Consider the following 21,073-nt stretch of genomic DNA (forward strand, 5'->3'; position numbering starts at 1 on the left):
CAAAGAAAAGAGGCCTATCATAAATCTGATTTTTGTCAGTTTAAATATTGCTCAACAATTGGAAAGTCTTTTCAAAATTGATTTTCTTGTCATACACTTTGCAAAGTCAGGAGTAGAAAAATGATGAGGAAAGACTGTCTTACTCAATTGCCTTTGCTGCAACTCAGTAAAATCTTCGAAGCCTTTGACCCAGGGTAGTTCATATATATGGGAAACACTTTCTTCAACAGTCAGCATTTTCCTGGGGAGTATTTGTGGTTTCTTTTTCATAAAAATCTTACCTCTTTGTAGCAACAAACCCTGCTCTTTGAGCCATACTGTGCGTTCCTACTTCTTCTCCTTTTTCTGTGTCAAACTAGGAAAAATGGAGTAAAAGCTTCAAGATTAGAACATACTATTTTTTACTTATTTCCAAATAGCATTTTTCTTGTAGACGTAATGAATAAAGAGCTGAGCAAGTACAGGAAGGGTAATTTTCAGTATTCCTCTCTAATTTAATCTTGTATTGGCAAGCCCCTTATTTTACCTGTGAATGTTCAATTGATAAATCCTACTAAACTTTAATGGGAATTCATAATGGATTTCTGTGGTCATATTTCTATTTTAGTTCAAATAACTAGAAGAAAATAAAGGACATAAATTACTTGTTCTATGTTAAAATTGCCTTTCATATTTAGTCCATAAAAGCAAAAATGTTGCACATTTTTATACATATGAATCATAACAAAAAGAGTCACTTCTCTTGTCTGTTGACATTTCATTTTTCTACATGTTGTTCTCTGAATCCTTCTCTTAAAAGTCATCCTGCATGAGTCCTCAATATACTATCAATTTAGCCACCATAATTCCTCAGGGAAAAAAAAGAGACCTTTATTCATATTAAAGCTAATAAAAGAAAATATGCTTGTTATGAAGTCCCAGTCTCAAACTGGAGAAAGTATAGGTAACATAGTAAAGAAAGAGTTTAAGACCTGGACTTGTTGACTTACCTCCCTGACTAATGAGACAGGTTTCTTTAACATTGACTTATGTAAAAGAGCCTTGAAACCGTTTTACAGATGCTAGTTGTCCTGGCAAAGACAGTTGATGTACAAAATATGATTCCTAAAGTGAGAGGTAATACACATATAAAATTATATTTTATACTAAGTCACTTAGCACAGATTAGTACATAATAGGCATTTACCAAATAGGATTATACTTTCTTTCTCTCAGCTCTTCTTTCAACTCTGTTTATTTCCCATTTGTTCCCATATACTGCTAGACTTTTCGCTGTTCTTCATGCTTTGATATTCACTGATTATTTCCACATTGTACAGGTGAGAAAACAAAGCCATATCAGGAGGCAGGATATCATTGCAATTAAATGGATACACTCTTTTTACAGAAAGACTGGGTTAATTCTAATTCACCTATTATTATCTGTACATCCTTAGACAAATTATTTACCCTTCTTGTACTTTAGTTTTCCCATCTGTAAAATGGGGAAATGATAACACATATCTCACAACATTGTGAGAATTAAACACTGTCTTTCCTTTGGATGGCATTTTAGGTTCTCTTAACCATACGTTCAAAAATCTGTCCATATGTTTGTTGTTCATTTTCTTTCTCTCCATTATCAGTAGTATTTCCAATGAGAATTCTCTCAGAAAACACAAAGTGCTATTTGATGATTTAGTCATTTTCTTTTTTATGTGTGATAACCACCATGGAATCCAAAGACAGGCTCCAACATTTAAATTTTTGGAGCCTATGATACATTAGTCTCCCAGTGAGAAAGCTATTTCAAATGACACTCAGTTCCCAGATTTATTTAATTTTGATTAAAACTACAAATGTTCTTCTGCACAGCCCCAAGTGGCGAGCTCACGTGGTATACATTTCTTTGTATTATATTGTTACTTGGTTTGAGTGTTTATTTCCTCTTCCACATTGTTAAAGGCATTTAACAGCTAAAGATTATGTAACATAAAGTTATTTCTACAGCTATTAAAATTGTTCTAGCTTGAAGTCAGAAAGCACTTTCCTAACATTTTAAGAATAATAAAATAATGAATGTGGTGTTAGTTCTTTTAGAAAAGCCTTTACCCTTGAGAAAATGAGCACGGATGAATATTGATTGCTTTTCTGAAAATGACTTTTGCTATCAAAGTCCACGGTAATTCAGTCTGCTCTCCCCTCTTGTGACAGGCACCAGCATCTTCACCGTCTACGAGGCTGCGTCCCAGGAAGGCTGGGTGTTCCTCATGTACAGAGCCATCGACAGCTTTCCGCGCTGGCGTTCCTACTTCTATTTCATCACCCTCATCTTCTTCCTGGCGTGGCTGGTGAAGGTACAGTAAAAACACATCCTAATCAAATCTCGTTTTTCTGACGGTTTCTGTAGATCTTTTGGTTATTTTCGATTGCCTTCTCTCATTCCCAGTCTTTGGTAAATTTGGTTTCTCATTTTCTTTCAGAATGTGTTTATTGCTGTCATCATTGAAACATTTGCAGAAATCAGGGTCCAGTTTCAACAAATGTGGGGATCAAGAAGCAGTACGACTTCAACAGCCACCACTCAGGTACAGTATCAGGAGACGATGTTACAACCCACTTGAACATGGACGTTTCCATCTTCACCCTCAGTGGGATTTGTTGGAACTTGAGGGAGCCCAGTTATAATGGCTTTCTATAATCAGATTCACTGAGGGAGTAATTAAAAAAAAAAAACCAGAAGTGTAAGGGTCCAATCTTCCAACACCAGATTGAGCTTTCTGGGTGATTGGGGCAAGGGCATCTATATTTTTATCAACTCCATGGCTGGATTTGATACCAAAGGAGGATTGTCACCACACTTATTATGTATCTTTGATTTGATACTGCTATCACAAGTTCTTAAAGATCCTGCAGATAAAATAGAGAAACTGTAATTTCTCATTTTATATATATTTATTCATGGAATTGAAACTCAAAACAAGGGCACTTATGTATAGAATTAGAATTTTTGAAAGGAAAAATATATTTCATTCAGAATGAACCGATCATAGTATAGTAAATTATGAGGAAGACTACTCAACACAGATGCATACTTGTGATTTTTGAGGAGCCACTGCATATTTGGAAGGGTTCTCCTATGCTCCCAAGAAGTTGGAAGTGCCTTAGATTTGACTAAAGTAGCAGAGCAGTTATTACATAAGAGGGCAATTCAGATTTAATGACTTTTTATTTTGGGGTTTTTTTTATTTGGGCTTGGGTTGGGTTTTTTTTTTTGGTGTTTAGAAAGAAAAATGACAGGTCTATGTCTTCTTCTAGTATGAATCTTTATAAAAAAAAAGATAAAAATTCATGAACTGAGAATAAAATCATTCTAATACCTTGTAACTACTATTTTATAAGTTTGGAAATACTTACACAGGTCTGTGGTGCAGAAATATTTGTGAAAGATCCAAGGTACAAATTTTATTTTGAAAATATTCAAACTGGGCTTTTAATAATTATATGCTAAAATGCTATTAAACATGCTAATATGTGGGAAAGCCCTTATGTAGCATCTTTATGATGAAATTATGAGTTGAAAAAAACATTAATATTCCTTCAGTTTTGACAACTATTCAGATTTCCATGAAAGCCTTTTTAAATATTATCTAGATTATTTCACAGATGCCATGGAGGAAAACCTTTAAAGCATCAACCACATCTAGTTCCTATTTCTTTTCTCATATCTTTTAGTGAACTATGAGAAATAATAAAGTTCCAAGTTCATACTGACATGTCTTTTATGTAGGGAGTCAACCTCTCAAAGGTATGTTTTCTGCTATATATATACATACATACATATACATACTAGAAAGCCCGGCAGTCATACGAAATGACCACTGTTCTAGATATTATAAATTGTAATTAAAATGATTTGTGCAAAGGTGTCTGCTAATTCAAACTGAATTATCCAGGGCAGGCGGCGAGGACGCCCCTTTGCTTACTGCCCCACGGGGTTTCCCCCTTCTACTTGCTTAATTGCTTAAAGTAGAGTGCAATGAAGGAAACCACTGGCGGTACATTTCTTAAGAGCCACCGCTAGCTCAATAAATAAAGGTGATTTAAATAATAAAATGTTAATTCACACATGTCAAAGATCTCTTTGTACACAACATTTCTTGTGTAGATCTTTCCATCATTTTTAAGCTCGCCTTGCAGAAGACCATCAATTATTTTTAATTTTACGTCCATTCTTTCACGAACTCTTGAACAGGCAACATAAAGTTGACCATGTCCAAATGTAGGCTCGGGTAAAAAAAATGCCAACACACTTAAGTGTTTGGCCCTGAGACTTATTGATGGTCATAGCAAAGGCAAGTTGTCTACGTCTCAATTGAAACGGCAACCCTGTTTGAGATGGAGCCAAATCAATTCTTGGAATGACATGTATTTCACCTTTAGAGGAGCCAGTCAAAGACTTAGCTATTATGACATTATTTTTCAATTGGAGAACCTCTAGTCTTGTACCATTGCAAAGACCCCTTCTGGTGTTAAGATTTCTTAACAGCATAATAATTGCTGCAATCTTTAACCTCAATTTGTGAGGTGGCATGCCAGAAGGCAGGACTATTTGAATGCCGTGGCAACTTCACCCCATTGGCTAGTACAGTTATGCAAGCAACCAATAAGCTATCGGCGACAGACACTTAAGCCGCATATAATAAAGATATATATGGAAAACTTAATGGAACATAGAACTATGAACTCAACACAATTTACATCAGTGTTCCTGAGAGAAGACCCAAAATGTCTTTAAAGCCACATTGTGCTTATTAAGTAAATCTTATTTATAAAACCACAGCTGGAAAAGTAGTGTTTGGAAGTGCCACCAAATCAGCCAGCAGTTTTTAACAGAAAGTGAAATATGAAGAGGCTGCTGGCAGAGTTGTACAAAGTTGTTTTGATGCACAATTGTGCAGAATCCGGAGGACATAAGTTGGTAATTCAGAGGTAATGCGTCTAGGCATTCAGCAAAGGTAATCACACAGAGAATTGTGAAAAACCTTCATTAAGAAAAACGCTGTGGCCCAGGACCTGGTTGCTAAGCGACTAATGCTCCTGCTGCAGCGCTTGGTAAAACACCACTGGGGCTGCCTGGATACAGGCCCAGGCCCCGCCCAGCCCCTCCTATCCGGGGCCAGCGGCCCTGATGCAAGTGTGTGTGTGTGTGTGTGTGTGTGTGTGTGTGTGTGTGTGTGTGTGTGTGTGTGTGTGTAAGGGAGAGACATCATTTGCCATGATTCTGTTACATTTGTAAAATCTGTAGAACTCCGTGCACAAGAAACTCTCGTTTGAAGGTTTAAAACACTAAATCACCAGTTTCTAGTTCTAATAAAACAGATAAGCTTTAAGGAAATAAAGACAGCTGGATTGTGAAGCACACAGCTGTTCAGAAATGAAGTCAGTTCTTGCCTTTCTCTAGTTTATGGAACATTTGCTGTTTTTCTATGAAAGTTATTCTCATAGAAGGACTAAAAGGGTCCTTGACTGATGTACCTAAGACATCTAAGTGTACTGATTTTCCGGGGGAGGGGGAGGGTGTGTAGACAGAAAATTACACACATTGACACAATAGGGAAGGTGCTTTCCGACATCTTAGGCACTTCAGTAGGGATGGGCTCTGATATGGGCTGTTCTGAAGCAAAAGAGAATCCGTGATGAGAACTGTTTTCAAGTAGGAGGGAGAAGGCAACCTGCAGAGAAACAGCATGGAAACAAACTACAGAAAAATTAATGCCAGAGGTCTTATGGAGGCCATGTACAAAATGTAACAGGAAAATGATGTTGAAATCTTCAGATGAATAATCATTAATTTTCTGGGACTCTACATAAAAAAAAGAACTAATAACTGAATTTAAGATTGTCAAAGACAAGGTTATATATTTTTTAATCAGTTGTCTTTTTATGTACTAGCAGCAAAATTTGAAATATCATTTGTAAAAAAATCAAAGACATAAAACACTTAGAAATAAATTTATAGGAACTGTACAAGATCTCTGTACTGAAAACTTCTGAGAAATTAAAGATCTAATTTTACAGAAAAGCATATGTTGTATAGATATGTCTAGAAAACATTAAGAGGTCAATTCTCCTTAAATGTAATGATAGATTGAATGCAATTTTAATCAGTTAAATCTCAGCAGGCTTCTTTGACTAAAATTGATGAGCTGATTGTAAAATGTATATAGAATTCCCAAACCAAAATTTATATGGAATAGCTAAAGCAGTTTTTTAAAAAAGTACAGAGTTGGAAAATTTAACACTCTTGAATTTCAAGGCTTATTCACAAGCTATAAAATAAGAAAGTATGGTACCGTTGAAAGGATAGCTAATAGGATCAGTGAAACAAAAATAGACCTACACACATTTATTATAATGAAAACATCATTATATTTTCAACAAGAGTATCACACAATTCAATGTGGAAATTAAATTATTTCCAATGAATAGTGTTGGAACAGAAAGTTATCTATACAGGAAAACATGAACATTAATCCTATGTCATAATTTACACACATACAAAAAAACAAACAAACCTCTACATGGATCCTAGACCCAAATTCAAAAGCCCAAATCATAAAACTTCTAGAAGAAAACATAAGGAAACATTTCTGCAATCTCAGGTTTGGCAAAGTTTCTTGTAGACCACAAAGTTTGAAGAATTAAAAAAATTGAGTTTCATCAAAATGTAAAACTTTTGCTCTTTGTAAAACAGTAATAAGGAAATAAAAAGACAAGACAAAACAGGAGAGAATAATTGGAATATAAAGATTTTTAGAACTCAACAGGACAAGTTTTTAAAAAATGGGCAAAAACTTTGAACAAATGCTCACAAAAGAACATATATTAATAGCCAACAAACACATGAAAAGATCTTCAATATCTTTAGGTATCAGGAAGCACAAATTCAAATTATAGTGAGATAGCCCTTTATACTCAGCAGAAGGGCTAAAATTGAAGACTGATGGTATCAAGTGTTGACAAGGATGTAGATCAACTAGAACTCTAATATATTTTTCAGAGGAATGTGAAAGTTTGCAATTACTTTGGAAAACTCTTTTGTCGTAATAATTGAGTGAAGAATATTTATTCCCTAGGGTATGGATTCAAAATTGTATACAGTTGGATATAAATTATGTGTTGTTAATGCATAAACATTCTGGAAGAACATACCTTAAGACATTAAATGTATTTTTTTTTTCCTTTAAAAAAGAGGAAAAGATTTTTCTTTTTTGTGGCCTACTGGTCCTGTAAAATTTTCTTACTTTGAAAGACAAGAAAAAGAGATATGGAGGGACAACTGGCAGCCCCGCCTCTGCCACACTCACCTAAGAACTTGAATCGCTAGGGATTCCTGGCATCAGTATCCCTTCGTCTATGTCGCATAGCTACTATTACAGTAACCAATCTAAGTGTTGTTGCATAACTCAGAGGACTCAAGAGAAATGGAACATGTTTGTATTTCCTTCACTTTATTTCACACAAACAAGTGAGCCTGAGAGAACACTTTTACAAAAGTTAAATAGATTCATCTTCTTGAAAAAATAACTTAACAGAGAAAACTGGTCTGCTACTGATCAAAGCAAATACATGCTCCAGGGATACTTTGTGCCATGACAAGAGAGCATGGGATGCTTCTACAGAGGGTTTTTAGCTAGTGACTGACAGGATTGCTTTTGTCCTCTTTTTTTGTCTCTTTCTCCTTAAAAGGAGATTCCGGAATTTTGACAGGAGCTTTAGAAGGCACTTTAACAGGTTGGCATTTCAGCCACCGTATGTGTTCTCAGAATGAGCCTATTCATGAAGGATGTGCTGGATTTTACCCACTAAGAATATTTTTAAAAATTTATTCTTAAGGGAATCAGAATCCTGTAAAAGGACACCTGAAAGAACAATTGTAATTGGCATCTTTGATCAGTAGTAACTTTTTGTTTAAATGTGCATCTTTGTTTTGTCATTGTAAAAATATGTATGTGGTCTATAAATTTTGGCTCTTGTCCCTCTTTCCTCTCACTTATTTTATTGAGGCAAGTATTTGTTCTGCAAATAACCCACTACCTCTGCTACCAGGAGTTTGAAATTATGATTATAAATCCCAGATGATGGGATTTTTTGTCATCTCATATTTCCATCAACAATTCCCCTTTTGAACAGAGTCAGACTAACAAAAAGACATAAGTATGAAAAAGATGTTTATTATATGTATGAAACAGCAGCCTCAGTCAGGAACAAAACAGTGAGTGCTTGTAGTGAAATTCAGATAGGGTACTATAGCATAGGATACTAAAACCTGACATACCTTGAATTGGATATTTAGGTTGTTGGATGCCCAGACATTTCTTATAAAAATAAAAATCCTTAATTTTACATTATTCCAATATATAAAAATACACCACTAAAGAAATGGAAAGAAGATACATTTATGAGAAATGTCTTCCAGCTGGGTGTAATATTGACAGATGACTAACCATAGAGATAGTTGAATATGCAGTAAGAAATAACCTCGGCATCCAACAACCTAAATATCCAATTCAATGGGTGTCAGGTTTTAGCAGCCTGTGCTATAGTACCCTATCCTGAATTTCATCACTTATGTATTTTTTTAAAGAATTTTTTTTAATTTTTTATTTATTCATTTTAGAGAGAGAGAGGGAGAGAAGAGAGAGACAGAGAGAGAGAAGGGGGAGGAGCAGGAAGCATCAACTCCCATATGTGCCTTGACCAGGCAAACCCAGGGTTTCGAACCGGCGACCTCAGTATTTCCAGGTCGACGCTTTATCCACTGCGCCACCACAGGTCAGGCCAGGGTATTTTAAGCCCCCCCCCCCAATTTTTCCCGTGATTAATACGTACATAAATTTTATGCTGAGCAGATTAATTTGGCCTAGTTAAAATAATTTCAGAGCCTCTTAAGCGACACATCAGTTTTCTGTCATTAAAATAACACCAGCGTCTATCTCTGTGGCACATGTACAAGTCTTACAGTATTTAGCCTAAGAATATTTTCCTTTTGGCTCAGTGAGAAATGTCACTAAATAAAGATAAAAATTCACCATTTCTAGTGAAAACAGATCAGACACAATGCTTTAGAATTTTATTTTTTACTTTCCTCCAGACGTAATATGTAATAATAAATTTCATGGGGATAAAATGCCTACTTTAAAGTCTTGTGCAGAAGAATGTTCGGGCAAGTATATGCAAAACATATTTAAGGCAGAAATGACCTGACACATAGGAAGTGCTCAATGAACGCAACTATTACTATTTTTCTTGTTAATAGTATTCATTTTTCAGTTAAAATGAACATAATTGAAATGACTCAGGTTTTAAATATAAACCCATAAGAAAATCTTTGAGAGCATGAAAAATATAAAAAGCTGGAGACATAAAGTTACAGTTCTCAGTGTTCCTTATTAAGTGTCTCTGACTCATCTCCCTCTTTGTCTTGAAGATGTTTCATGAAGACGCTGCTGGTGGATGGCAGTTGGTAGCAGTGGATGTCAACAAGCCCCAGGGACGTGCCCCAGCCTGCCTCCAGGTGCAGTACAATGACATTATTTTAAAACTCATTAAGCAAAGGTGTTTTACTTTTATTTTATACAAGGAAATCCACACCTCTCAAAGCTCTAGATCTACCCAAATGTGCAGGTCTGGAGTTAGACACAGTATTTTATTCTGTCCTGTATTCCCAGAATCTAACATGTTTTAGATATACAGTAGGGATTTAGTTACTGTTGGATAAATGCACACAGCAAAAAAATTTTGTTATTATGTTAAATCTTATAAAACTATTAGTCTACAAAGACCTGGAATATTTGGGAGCAGGCGGTCAGGATCACAGTTCACACAGTTGAGTACTTCACCGAGTACTGGGAAGGAATATCTTTAACAGGCAGTGTGTTGTTTTGCATCTGCAAGCTCTCTGAATGACGAGATATAATAAAGGTGTTTCCATAACACAGTGTACCTGCAGCAAATACAAGATGAAAGGATTACAGGTGGGCTCTCAGAGTCCTAGAAAGTGATCAGGGTTGGGCTGTTGGGCCACTAGATCTGGCTTAAGGACTTTCTGGACTTATCATCTGCTCTGAGCTCCTCATAAAGCCCAATAAACTCCCTTTTCTTTAGTCAACCACACTGGCATCTTCTCTTTCTTTGTTTCCCATTCCTACCACCAGATATCAGTAATTCTTATTCAAAGCCATGTCACATACCTAAAAGTAGCACTCTACTATTCCATGGCATTTTCACTATTTCCATTAACCACTTCTTTAAGGGTGAAAAGTCAAGGAGCTCCATCATGGGGACAGAGAACGGATTCTTCCTCCTGGAGAATTTTCCTTTCTTCGCTTCCTTTTCTTTGTAGTTATAAATTTTCTTTTCACAAGGGTTGCTTTGTATAGTTCTGCATATCCCTTCCCATAATAAGGGGAAAGGTTTTTCATCTATTTCAGGAAGAGAACACATCTTCTGTCTTTCTTTTAGACCTTTCTCCAGGTAGAGACTTGTGCATTTCAAGGATTGGTACCTAACATGCAAAATGTTGTACTCTGAATCAGTGCTGTGGCCTACAGATATATGGCCATTTATTTATATAGATTTTTTTTCCCTCTCAGTTAAAAGGATGGAGGGAAAAAAACAGGAAGAGTTTTCAATGAATATTTGTCATGTTTAATATGTTGTGCCTCTCCTGTTGTGTATTTGATGGTGACAATGCTGCTAATAAGTCTACTATTACAACTACCTCTGCTACTTTAATTCTACTAATAGTAACAACAATAACAACAATTATAGTTGTAGTGGTAGCTTCTTATTTAAAAAACATTTTTATTCTTGTTATTCAGTAATTCACCAACAAATATTTATTGATATTAAGATTCTTGGACAAGACAAGCATAGCCCCTACCCTCATGGAGCTTATAAGGAACTCAGGGTAGAGAGAGGAAAACCAGCACTGAATTAGCAGTTATAAGAATAATGGGGATTTTAGAGAAGTCATGCAACATACGGTGGGAATATATATATATTTAAGTCTTTTGTGTGGTGGATGGCAGTTGGTAGTGGTGGATGTCAACAAGCCCCAGGGACGTGCTAGGGCTTTATACATATTAAAGTCTTTTTTCCTATTTGAGAGGTCAGAGAGAAGGTATTTAAACCAAGACCAAGAGAAAGAGGAATGAAATGACTAAGGATGAGACTCAGTACAGCCCTGTAAAGTAGAAAGACCAGCATGCTCTACCTGCCTTTATAGATGAGGAAGTGGAGATCCAGAGGACCTGGGTGAGTCTCCTCAGGAAGTTACAATTATATCTCAACCAAATGGCAAGGCCAGGACTTGTACCTGGACCCTCTGGTTCCTAGTTCCATGTTTTTCCCAGCTGAAAAAAAAATGTGCCAAGGAAACAATTTTATAATAGAAATAAATCATCAGGCCTGCTGTGCATACCAAATCAGAATTCTACAGAACCCTGAATATACTGCTTAAAACTCTATTAAATGCTTATTAATACATGCCCCAAAGTTGCAAGATGGTATTAGGAAACAAGTTAGTCTTCTCAAAGATTTGAAATGGCAAGAGATAAATAGCAAGTATGGTGTGATGGAGGGGACAGCACTGAGCAGGGATATAGGAAAATAAAGATTGGAAAGGTTAGAAGTTGTGTAAATGGAACATTTGAGAGACCTCCATGTTTGACATGTGCTATGAAGATGGCAACATGCTTGGTAAGTTTTATGAATGATGATGCACATGGTTTGAAATGAGAGGAGAAGTCAGACAGTTCAATATGAAGGAAGTTACATTCAGCTCAGCTTCACATGCTTTCCAGAAGAGTACAGATGAAAAGTGAGATAGCCAAGAGATCCTCTGTCTGTAGTAGGCATGTATATATGTACCCATCTATCTAAAAGATGTATAAACATATGTAGCCCTGTCCAGTTGGCTCAATGGTAGACCATTAGCCTGGCATGTGGATGTCTCAGGTTTGATTTCCAGTCTAGGCATACAGTAGAAGCAACCATCTGCTTCTCCACACACCCCCCTTCCCTTCTCTCTCTCTCTTTTCTCTCCCTCTTACTCTCCTGCAGCCATGGCTTGATTGGCTCTAGTGAGTGGGCCTCGGCAGCTGAGGATGGCTCAGTGGGGCCTCTACCTCAGGAGCTAAAAATAAATAAATAAATAAACAAACAAATAAATAAATAAATGGCTCGGTTGCTAAGCAGTGGAGCAAAGGCCCCAGATAGGCAGAGCATCCCCCATAGTGGGCTTGCCCAGTGGATCCTGGAATCCTTGTCTGGGAATATGTGGGAATTCATCTCTCTGCCTCCACTCCTACACTGAAAAACAAAAAGGAAGTTATATGTATTTTTCTAATATGAAAAAAATATATATGTGTATATACATGCATAATTATGTATATGTGTAGGTATGTACACACACTTATTTTTTAACTAGAAATAAATCTATTAAGATTTTATAAATTCTAGTGTTTAGGACCTGAGCAGTAGCAACAATTTTTCATTATTTCTCTATGTTCCTACATACACACACAAGTTTTACCTCGTTTCAAATGCTGCAATCATTGCAGTGTTTCTGCTCCTTCTTTATATGTATTGATTATGGAGATACCAAATTAATTAGAACACTTAGAGATCTTACTCTTCTACAGAATATTAGGCTCTGTGGAGCCATTTGTAAAGGAAAAAATAGGTATCTAGGGTCTGCATTTTGAGAGTCTACAAATTACATTCTGTGTTCTGAAACACAAATTTTAAGTATAATCATAGCTTTAATTATAACCATAATGGGAATCATATGCAGGCATGCAGGGAAAGGGTTCCATTTGATGCCCTTAGGATGGTCTTTTCTGTTTATAAAATAAGTGAAAATGGATATACTCTAAAACTTAATTGCAAAACTAGAAGTTCAGCACAGGATTACAGGTGGAAGTGGATTGTCGACCTGATAGGTTATGTCTAGTGAGCTCTCTGATGCCATTTGTTGAAATTTTAATTAACTTAATGAAGTTAATTTTGCTAGCACATTTTTCATGTTTCTACAGTTATTAATGAAATTCATACCATGTTTAATAAGGATCTTAGCCATGGTAAGTCTGTGTAATTCATAATAAATTCATTCCTAAGTTAAGGACAAATGTGCAAATTTCTTATAGCCCCTGAAATACCCCCTCCCACCTTCAATCCTACCTGGAACATCTTTCTGCTTCTTTCTGTACTTCCCTGTGCACGCTGATCATCCGGGGTCCCACCCCTTCCTGATTTGGTCCTTACAACAGGAAAAATATGGCTGGAAATAACAAGGAAAAGCCTAAGACTATGATAAGGCAAGTCTCAGACTGGTTTCTTTTTCTTTTTGTGCTTCAACTGCCTTCAGCATATGTCTCCTAACAGGTCTGCTTGCCTCTCACACCTGCCTCCCCCGCTACAGACATTTTTGCTTCATTCTATGAAGTAATACCCAGTGCACCATCTTTCCTGAGGGAGACTAAATCACCCTATTGCAGACTCTTAGAAAATAGGCTCTGGAGACAGACACATTTCAGCTATGACACTTACTAGAATAGCCTTGGGCATATTTTTGTAAAATGGAGATAATAACTCCATTCTCTACTGTGGGAATTGAGTATTTATTTCCTAGTCCAGAATTATTTGGTTGAAAGGAGCAAACCTTATGCTCACAGGGAGCATTTGTTGCTGATACAATCATGGCTTCCAGGGGACTGTACTTTCCTTGACCTCCTCTCACTCTCTGTTTGGGCCTCCTGAGTTTTCATCCTTCTTTCTATGCATCTGCTTCTATTTTCTTTTCTTCTTGAACACTAGCTTTATCCTTTGTCTTGAATATTGACCAAATATGGCAAATTGTAACTGAGTTTGGTGGCCTCCCACTCAAGAGGATCATCCAGAAACATCCAAAGATGAGTGTAAAGCTGGGAGAAACCAGTAGGCCACCCAAAAGGAGGGGTTGGCCAGAGGCAGTGTGTCATAGAAACTGAATGAATATCAGGTCTAGTTAATCCAAGTATTAGTTTTGCCTGCAGCATAAACCCCAAAGAAAATTTTTTTATTTGTATTTTTCTGAAGTGAGAAGTGGGGAGGCAGAGAGACAGACTTCTGCATGCACCCAACCAGGATCCACTGGGCATGCCCACCTGGGGCGTTGCTCCATTGTAACCGGAGCCATTCTAGCACCTGAGGTGGAGGCCATGGAGCCATCCTCAGCCCCTGGGCCAACTTTGTTCCAATGGAGCCTTGGCTGCAGGAGGGGAAGAGAGAGACAGAGAGAGAGGAGAGGGGGAAGGGTAAAGAAGCAGATAGGTGCTTCTCCTGTGTGCCTTGGCCAGAAATCAAACCCAGGACTTCCACATGCTGGGCTGACGCTCTACCGCTGAATTTTTTCTCATTAATTTTCTCTGAAAACCTTGCCTCAGTCTCTGTCTACAGGAACCAATACTCAAGCCCTTCATGAGCTTCCTGGAACAGGTGAAGAACGGATGTGACTCTGATCTCATGAGTAGTGGGATTTGACCTCAGGAATTATTACTCAGGGACAGTTTTCCCTATTAGATTTTTTATGTTTTACAAGACTTGAGAAGTCTATTAGGACTAAATAAGTTATTATAGTCTGACCTAAAAGTCAAATCACCTTGCATAAAATAGTTTCTTTACAGAAACACAACATAGTTTCCATGTAGTTGCAAATGAATACTTTATAAATTAGATCCATTTCACAGTCTAATATTCAATCATTTCCTTACATTAGAAATATTATGAAATAATGTAGAAACACAGGTAGGAAGAAGACCTATGTGTCCATCATTAAAAATAGCAATAGCTAACATTTATTGACCATTCACTGGGTGTTAGGCTCACAACATCATTACTATTGGTGCTGTTTTAACCACTGTTTAACAAATAAAAGATTGAGGTACAGAGAGTTTAAGTAATTTGGTGAAGGTCACATAGCTAGCTACTGACTGGGAATTTCATCATAAGCAGTCTACCTTAAAGTTTTAACCACTTAATTTTCTCACTGTATATTATCCTACTATAAATATATAGTACAATTTGTTCATTTATTCTATTGATAGATATTTTTATTGTTTTGCTATTGAAAACATTCTAGCATCTTCTTGTCCATGCTTTTTTGTACACATGTGTGAGAATTATCAGAGCATATATAGTTAGAAAAGCAATCACTGAATTAAAGCATATGAATGCCTTAGGCTTATAAGATACTTTCTAATGGCTACCCAGGTTACAGTGCTGCCTTTTACTCTTAAAGGCAACTTATAAAAATTCTCATTGTTTCTCATCCTAGTCCACACTTGATGTTGTCAGACTTCATGCCCAATGGTGTGAAAAGATATGTCATAGTGTTAATTTGGATCTCCCTGATTACAGTCTACGGGGGTTGAGTATGTTTTTATATACTCATAGGCCACATATATTGTCTGTAGATTGATTATTCACATCTGTTGCCCATTCGTCTGTTGATTTTTCCAAATGATTTTCAGAAATTTTATGTGCTTCTAAAGGGCATATCACTTTGGTCTGAGAAGACATTAAAACAGTAGAAAAAAGCAAAAATAGAAAATATTAATGCTTGACATATGGACACACATTTTACATCTCTTTCATCTTCAGGCAATAATGCAATTCTTTTATGTAGTATTACCAAAACCATTTAGAGAGTTTCTTCACTCTGTACTTAAGTTTGAGAGTCAGAAAAGTGAAAAGTTATAATTGACCCTTTTAGCATCAACTAGTCACTTAGCTATTTAAACTCTATTTTAGAATAAGCAGCAGCTGCATGAAGAGGTCACCCTAATGCACGATAAATAGAATTCTATTGAATTGGAACCTCATTCCTCAGCTGCTGCTGTGACAAGCCGTTTTTCCACTGCCTCTCAGATAGGAGTTTTTATCTCTTGACAATTTGACAGATGTGGCTGCACAGCTTTGAGTCATCTTCTAAAACACGCCCAGTGATCTATTATTGTGAAGAAAGTCACTGACAAGAAAATGAATGTATGCATGAGACCTGGCATTCTCAAGTTCAGTTTTTATCTGGTAACATCCCACCACGTACCTCCTTCTATAAAGAACAGAGATAAAAGGCTTTTACTATAAGTAGGTCAAATTGTGGCAAAATTATTACTATAGTGTTTTAATGCTTTCTGAGAAAATGTTCATTGAAGGTGAAGATTAGGGGGATGTGTGTGATATGTGCATTTCAAGAGATGAAGTAACATCCGAGGCACTTCTTAAACATCTCTCTTCTTAATGAACCTTCCCACGAACTGGCTGATAATTTCAAAAATTGATTAAGCCCATGAGAATTTAGGTTCCATCCACAAGCCAACCTCTTCTATACTTTGAGACCAATGTGAGAAGACAGTGAGGTACAGACAGCGGGCCAGCTGTTGAAAAACACTGAGTGGCCCAAAAGAACCTGGGCGATTTGCTAAATTGCCTAGAGCCTCAGTTTTCTGACTTGAAAAATGAGGATAATAACATCTCTTGGGGGTTTGTTAGAATTAGAAGTGATGCACCTAAAATACCTAGCACAGTATGTGGGATGCAGGGGGTCACTTGGTCTATAGAAATGATTATTGTTACCATTAGCACACTCTTCTCACTGTTCACTCTCAGATTATTCTGTTCACTTCCAGAAAGTCAGCTCATACACACCCATAGTCCATTGACTTCACAGCGTTTAGTTCTAGCCCTTCTATCTGAATCTTAAAGGTGTATTTCTTAAGTATCAAGCAACCATGTTCCAGGCATTCTCACAGACACATTACCTTTCTCATATCACAAACCAAATGCACCTCTCCCCCACCCATTCCCACATAGAAACAGCCTTTTTCCACATCTCCAGAAACCTGTATACCAGGGGTTGGGAACCTATGGCTCACAAGCCAGATGTGGCTCTTTTGATGGCTGCATCTAGTTCGCAGACAAATCTTTAATAAAAATAATAATAATGTTAAAAATATAAAACATTCTCATGTATTACAATCCATTCATTTCCTACCGCTCATGTTTATGGTTGCAGGTGGCTGGAGCCAATCACAGCTGTCCTCCGGGACAACACCAAATTTTTATTGGATAATGCGTAATGTATACAGGTTGTTGTATGGCTTTCGCAGAATTACATTTTAAAATAAGTGGCATTCATGGCTCTCTCAGCCAAAAAGGTTCCCGACCCCTGCTCTAGACCAACCGACAGTGCACCCCTCCTTCTTCTCCCCAAATATGATGTCTTTAATTCTGTCGTTAACTCAGCCTTTTGAATTTCTCTGAATAAGCCCCTTCATTCCATCCAAATGTCCCTAACCTCAAAGTCAGGTCAAACAAAGCTTCCTTAACACAGTAATCTCTGAGTCCTTGATTATATTTGGTCACTTTCTTCTCTACTTTCAGTTTCTTTCATTATAACTTTCATGTGAGAAGCAGTTAGCACATAATTGGAGGATTATATGTGAATGTACACAAATATATGCTTTTCTGTATAGGACTGCACAATCTCACACAGAGCACACACAAATTACATATTACCCTTCTTTTATGTAGGTGCCAAGGTTCCTCCCACAAATAGTTGTGTGTGCACGCATTCATCTGCAGTTTCTAACAGCAAAACCTAAAATCAGCTTGGAAGAAAAGTTTTGGGGGGAAAAAAGGAATAAAAAATTATTCTATAATAACCTAGAATGAGAATTAAAAGCAGGAAGAATAAAATAGCTAAAGGCAAACAAACACAAATGAAGTGTAAGATGGTAACTAAAAGATTAATTTTAAAAGATTTATTGTGATTTTGAAACCAGTTATGGACAAATCAACTAGCCAAGACTCAATTGTGTAAATTCTTAGTTCAAAATATTCTATGTCTCTATTTAAATAGATATTTCATATATATTCAATTTTAATATATTTCAAATAATAATTATATTCAGAGTAAATACCAGAAGACTAAACATAATAAAAAATAAGATAAAATTATTAGTACTATTGTATTTATTTATCTACCTTATTGTAGATTAAATGGTTTTGCATCTTTAATTTTTGTACCTCTTTGGAAGAAAGAAGTATTTAGAACATCTTACCACTTTTTTTCACTTCAGGTTAGCTCAAACTAAATTCCTACATCATTATATATTGACATCTTTCAGTTTTAATAAGTCCTATAACTCTTAGGTGTTTATATTCATATTAATTGAGAGATATTTACTGACTTATGCCATGCATTCATATGACAGTCACATTGTCACCTTTGGAAAAAAGAAAGATATGTTGTTCTCCATGCCAGTCTTGATTTCTGGGATTAAATATACAACCTTCTTTATAAACTACAACTAGGTTTTAAATTGTCACTTATTTTCTTAGTGTTCAATACAGTTCTTGCAGTGGGAACCTCCGACAGAGCAGCGCGGCTCCTCCACTGCCCTGAGGCTGGCAGAAGGTCTGGACTTGGTCAAGCACTTCAGTCATTTTGTATTTGATATATTTCTTATAGATTTTTAAAATACTTTAAATTTTTTCTTCCATCTTTCCTAAATACTTTACATATCTCAAAATGAGTCTTCCACATCAAGATTCTCTATAGCTCATAATCTTTACTTATTTCTGCATTCAAGTGTAACAGCCTAAGTCCTTCATTGAATCAGATGCACAGTCTGTTGAAAAGGACAGCTATTTAATTTTATTATTGAATCTGTGTCTTGAATTTAAAATGAGTTTTATATTCACCTGCCCACCATTTAATACTAAAAATAAATATAAATATGTAAAAGTAAATTTCAGATGACTCTTCGTATATATATATTTTTATGAAGTATGGGACTGTCAATTAAAGTGTCTTCAAAGATCTTAAAACCATCATGGTTTAAGTGTCCCTTATCTAACAGCCCTGTCATAGACCTTACCATCTTCTCACCAAAGTACTCGTGAAGACAAAGGATAAAGAAAACAATAATACTGATAACTAAGACTAGGAAAACACTTTTCGTCAAAATCTGGCAAGACAGTATGGTTGTAACTATATGGTTGGTAGAGCTCTAGCAAGAAAAATATGAGATGTGAGTGCCTGCACTCTTACATTTCACTTATACTTGCCTGTAAGTCAGAATCAGAGGATCATGAGGAAGAGATGGCCCAGGTGACTATCACTGACAGAGGCTTGTTACTGGAGCATGTGCAATGGCCTCCCCGGCCAATCACCACTCTGGACCCTATTTTGTTCCAGGCTGAATAGGGCAGCTTCCTGGAATATACAAATGGGAGATTATACACTTATACACTGCTCATAACAATTAGGGGATCAGGGAATGGGCAGATACTTCAGTAGGTTCAGCCTTTTGTAGAGTGCATTTTCACCAAGGAAATAAAAGTTGGTTTTGCATCTCATTTGTATATCAAACAACATTCTTTGACTTGTCATTTGCTTTTCTGATGTTCTTGTTTAATTTTTTTAAAAAAGCAAATGCTTTTTTTTATGGCTTCATGTTCATTTTGAAATATCCCCTAATTTTTGTGAGCGGTATATTACTTGAAACAATAAGATTACGTTACTTAAACTTAGGTGTCCTAATATATTTTACTCACCTTACATTTCTACATCTGAAAAATAGGGTTGAGAGTGAGAGGGTCTTGAGGCCAACATCCAATTCAGAGCATCCCTCTTATCAGAGACCTTGCCAGGCCACTTGAGGGAAGCTGCCCTTATGGAGCTTGGCCTGTGGCCCAAACAGCTGTATCCAGAGTACCATTGTAGTTTCGTTTAATCCAGAAGATAGATGTATAAAAGAGATCCCCTTGAGCCTGTTTTTCTTAAAAAGAAGCAAAAAATGCTTTCTGACCAATTCAGTAGATGGGGGAAATTAAGTCATGCCAACCACTATTGTTGGACCTGCTGTGTGTCCATCATTGTAGGAACTCAGGATTGAAGTCTATAGGAACACAAGGCTACAAATAACACTGGTGTGCCTTAATTTCCCTCTGTTGCTGCTCTTCTTCTAGACATGAAGGAACATGAGAGAAAATTATTATGAATGAACTAATACTTTGATTTTTTATTATTATTCATGTCTAGCAAACTAAGCAAGGTCAACACTTCATTGTTGAAAAGCAAAGATTATAGCATTTTCATTCCTGATTTTTTTTCAAGTGTCAAAAATGGAAGTCATGTAGGGGAATTGACTTCTTAATCCTTAAATTATAGTTTAGGTAATTGAAAGGTCTTTGTACATGTCTTCATTTACTTTTCCTTTCTCCCACTAATCCATAAATGTCTGGCCACAAAGTGTGAGGAAAGAAGGGGATATTAAGTAGTGTTCTGTAAGATATTTCAAATTGTGAATATGCATTACAGCATTGTGCCTGTTGTCCTTAATTGACACTTTCACAAACAAAGTACACTGTGGTTTAAATCAATTCAAGACAAAAAATTATATTAGACAAGTAAAAGAAAAAGCTCCATTTTTATTGTTCCTTCAATTGATATATCTAGATTCTTGTAGTCTTAAAGACAGTCTTCCAATGTTCACAAGGTTTTCTGCATGCTTTATAAAGTGTTTAGTAGGCATCATATCTATACAGGTGAGTGTCCAGTAGGGGTCTTGAGGACTCTAAGTATCCCAGTGGGGTAAAGGGATGAGATATATCTATATCTATATATTTGTATATATATCCATATCCACATACATATCTATATCAATATTTATATTTATATTCATATTCATACCCCCATCTCTATCTATGAATAGAATAACAAGAGCAAACACTTTGACAAAGCCCATTAAATGATTTACCCTCCCCACAGGTGTTTACAGCATGATTTTTCTAATAACCCACAGCAGATTACTGCTTCAAGGAAATGCTAGAGAGCCAGGACAGCTGGGTGAAAGGCAGTGGTATGCTTGCAAATGTGTAAAACGTTTAGCAACTATCTTAAAACTGGGGAGTCCTGATTGATAGAAATTGCTAATTTTCATGGTGTAAATGCTCCTGCCATGGCCAGTTTCAGGTTAAC

General features: G+C 36.4%; 1 protein-coding gene across 3 annotated transcripts in view; it reads left to right on the plus strand.

The window, feature by feature from the left end:
- The window catches only part of NALCN (sodium leak channel, non-selective), a 318,920-nt gene that overhangs the window by 95,783 nt on the left and 202,064 nt on the right, over positions 1-21,073 (plus strand). For all 3 annotated transcript variants that reach the window (XM_066380606.1, XM_066380605.1, XM_066380604.1), the window contains exons 8-10: positions 2,194-2,336; positions 2,463-2,567; positions 9,473-9,559. In XM_066380606.1, the coding sequence (XP_066236703.1) occupies positions 2,194-2,336; positions 2,463-2,567; positions 9,473-9,559 (335 nt within the window). The remainder of the gene's footprint in view (positions 1-2,193; positions 2,337-2,462; positions 2,568-9,472; positions 9,560-21,073) is intronic.

The sequence above is a fragment of the Saccopteryx leptura genome, chromosome 4 (genome assembly GCF_036850995.1).
Source record: "Saccopteryx leptura isolate mSacLep1 chromosome 4, mSacLep1_pri_phased_curated, whole genome shotgun sequence".
Classification (NCBI taxonomy): Eukaryota; Metazoa; Chordata; class Mammalia; order Chiroptera; family Emballonuridae; genus Saccopteryx; species Saccopteryx leptura.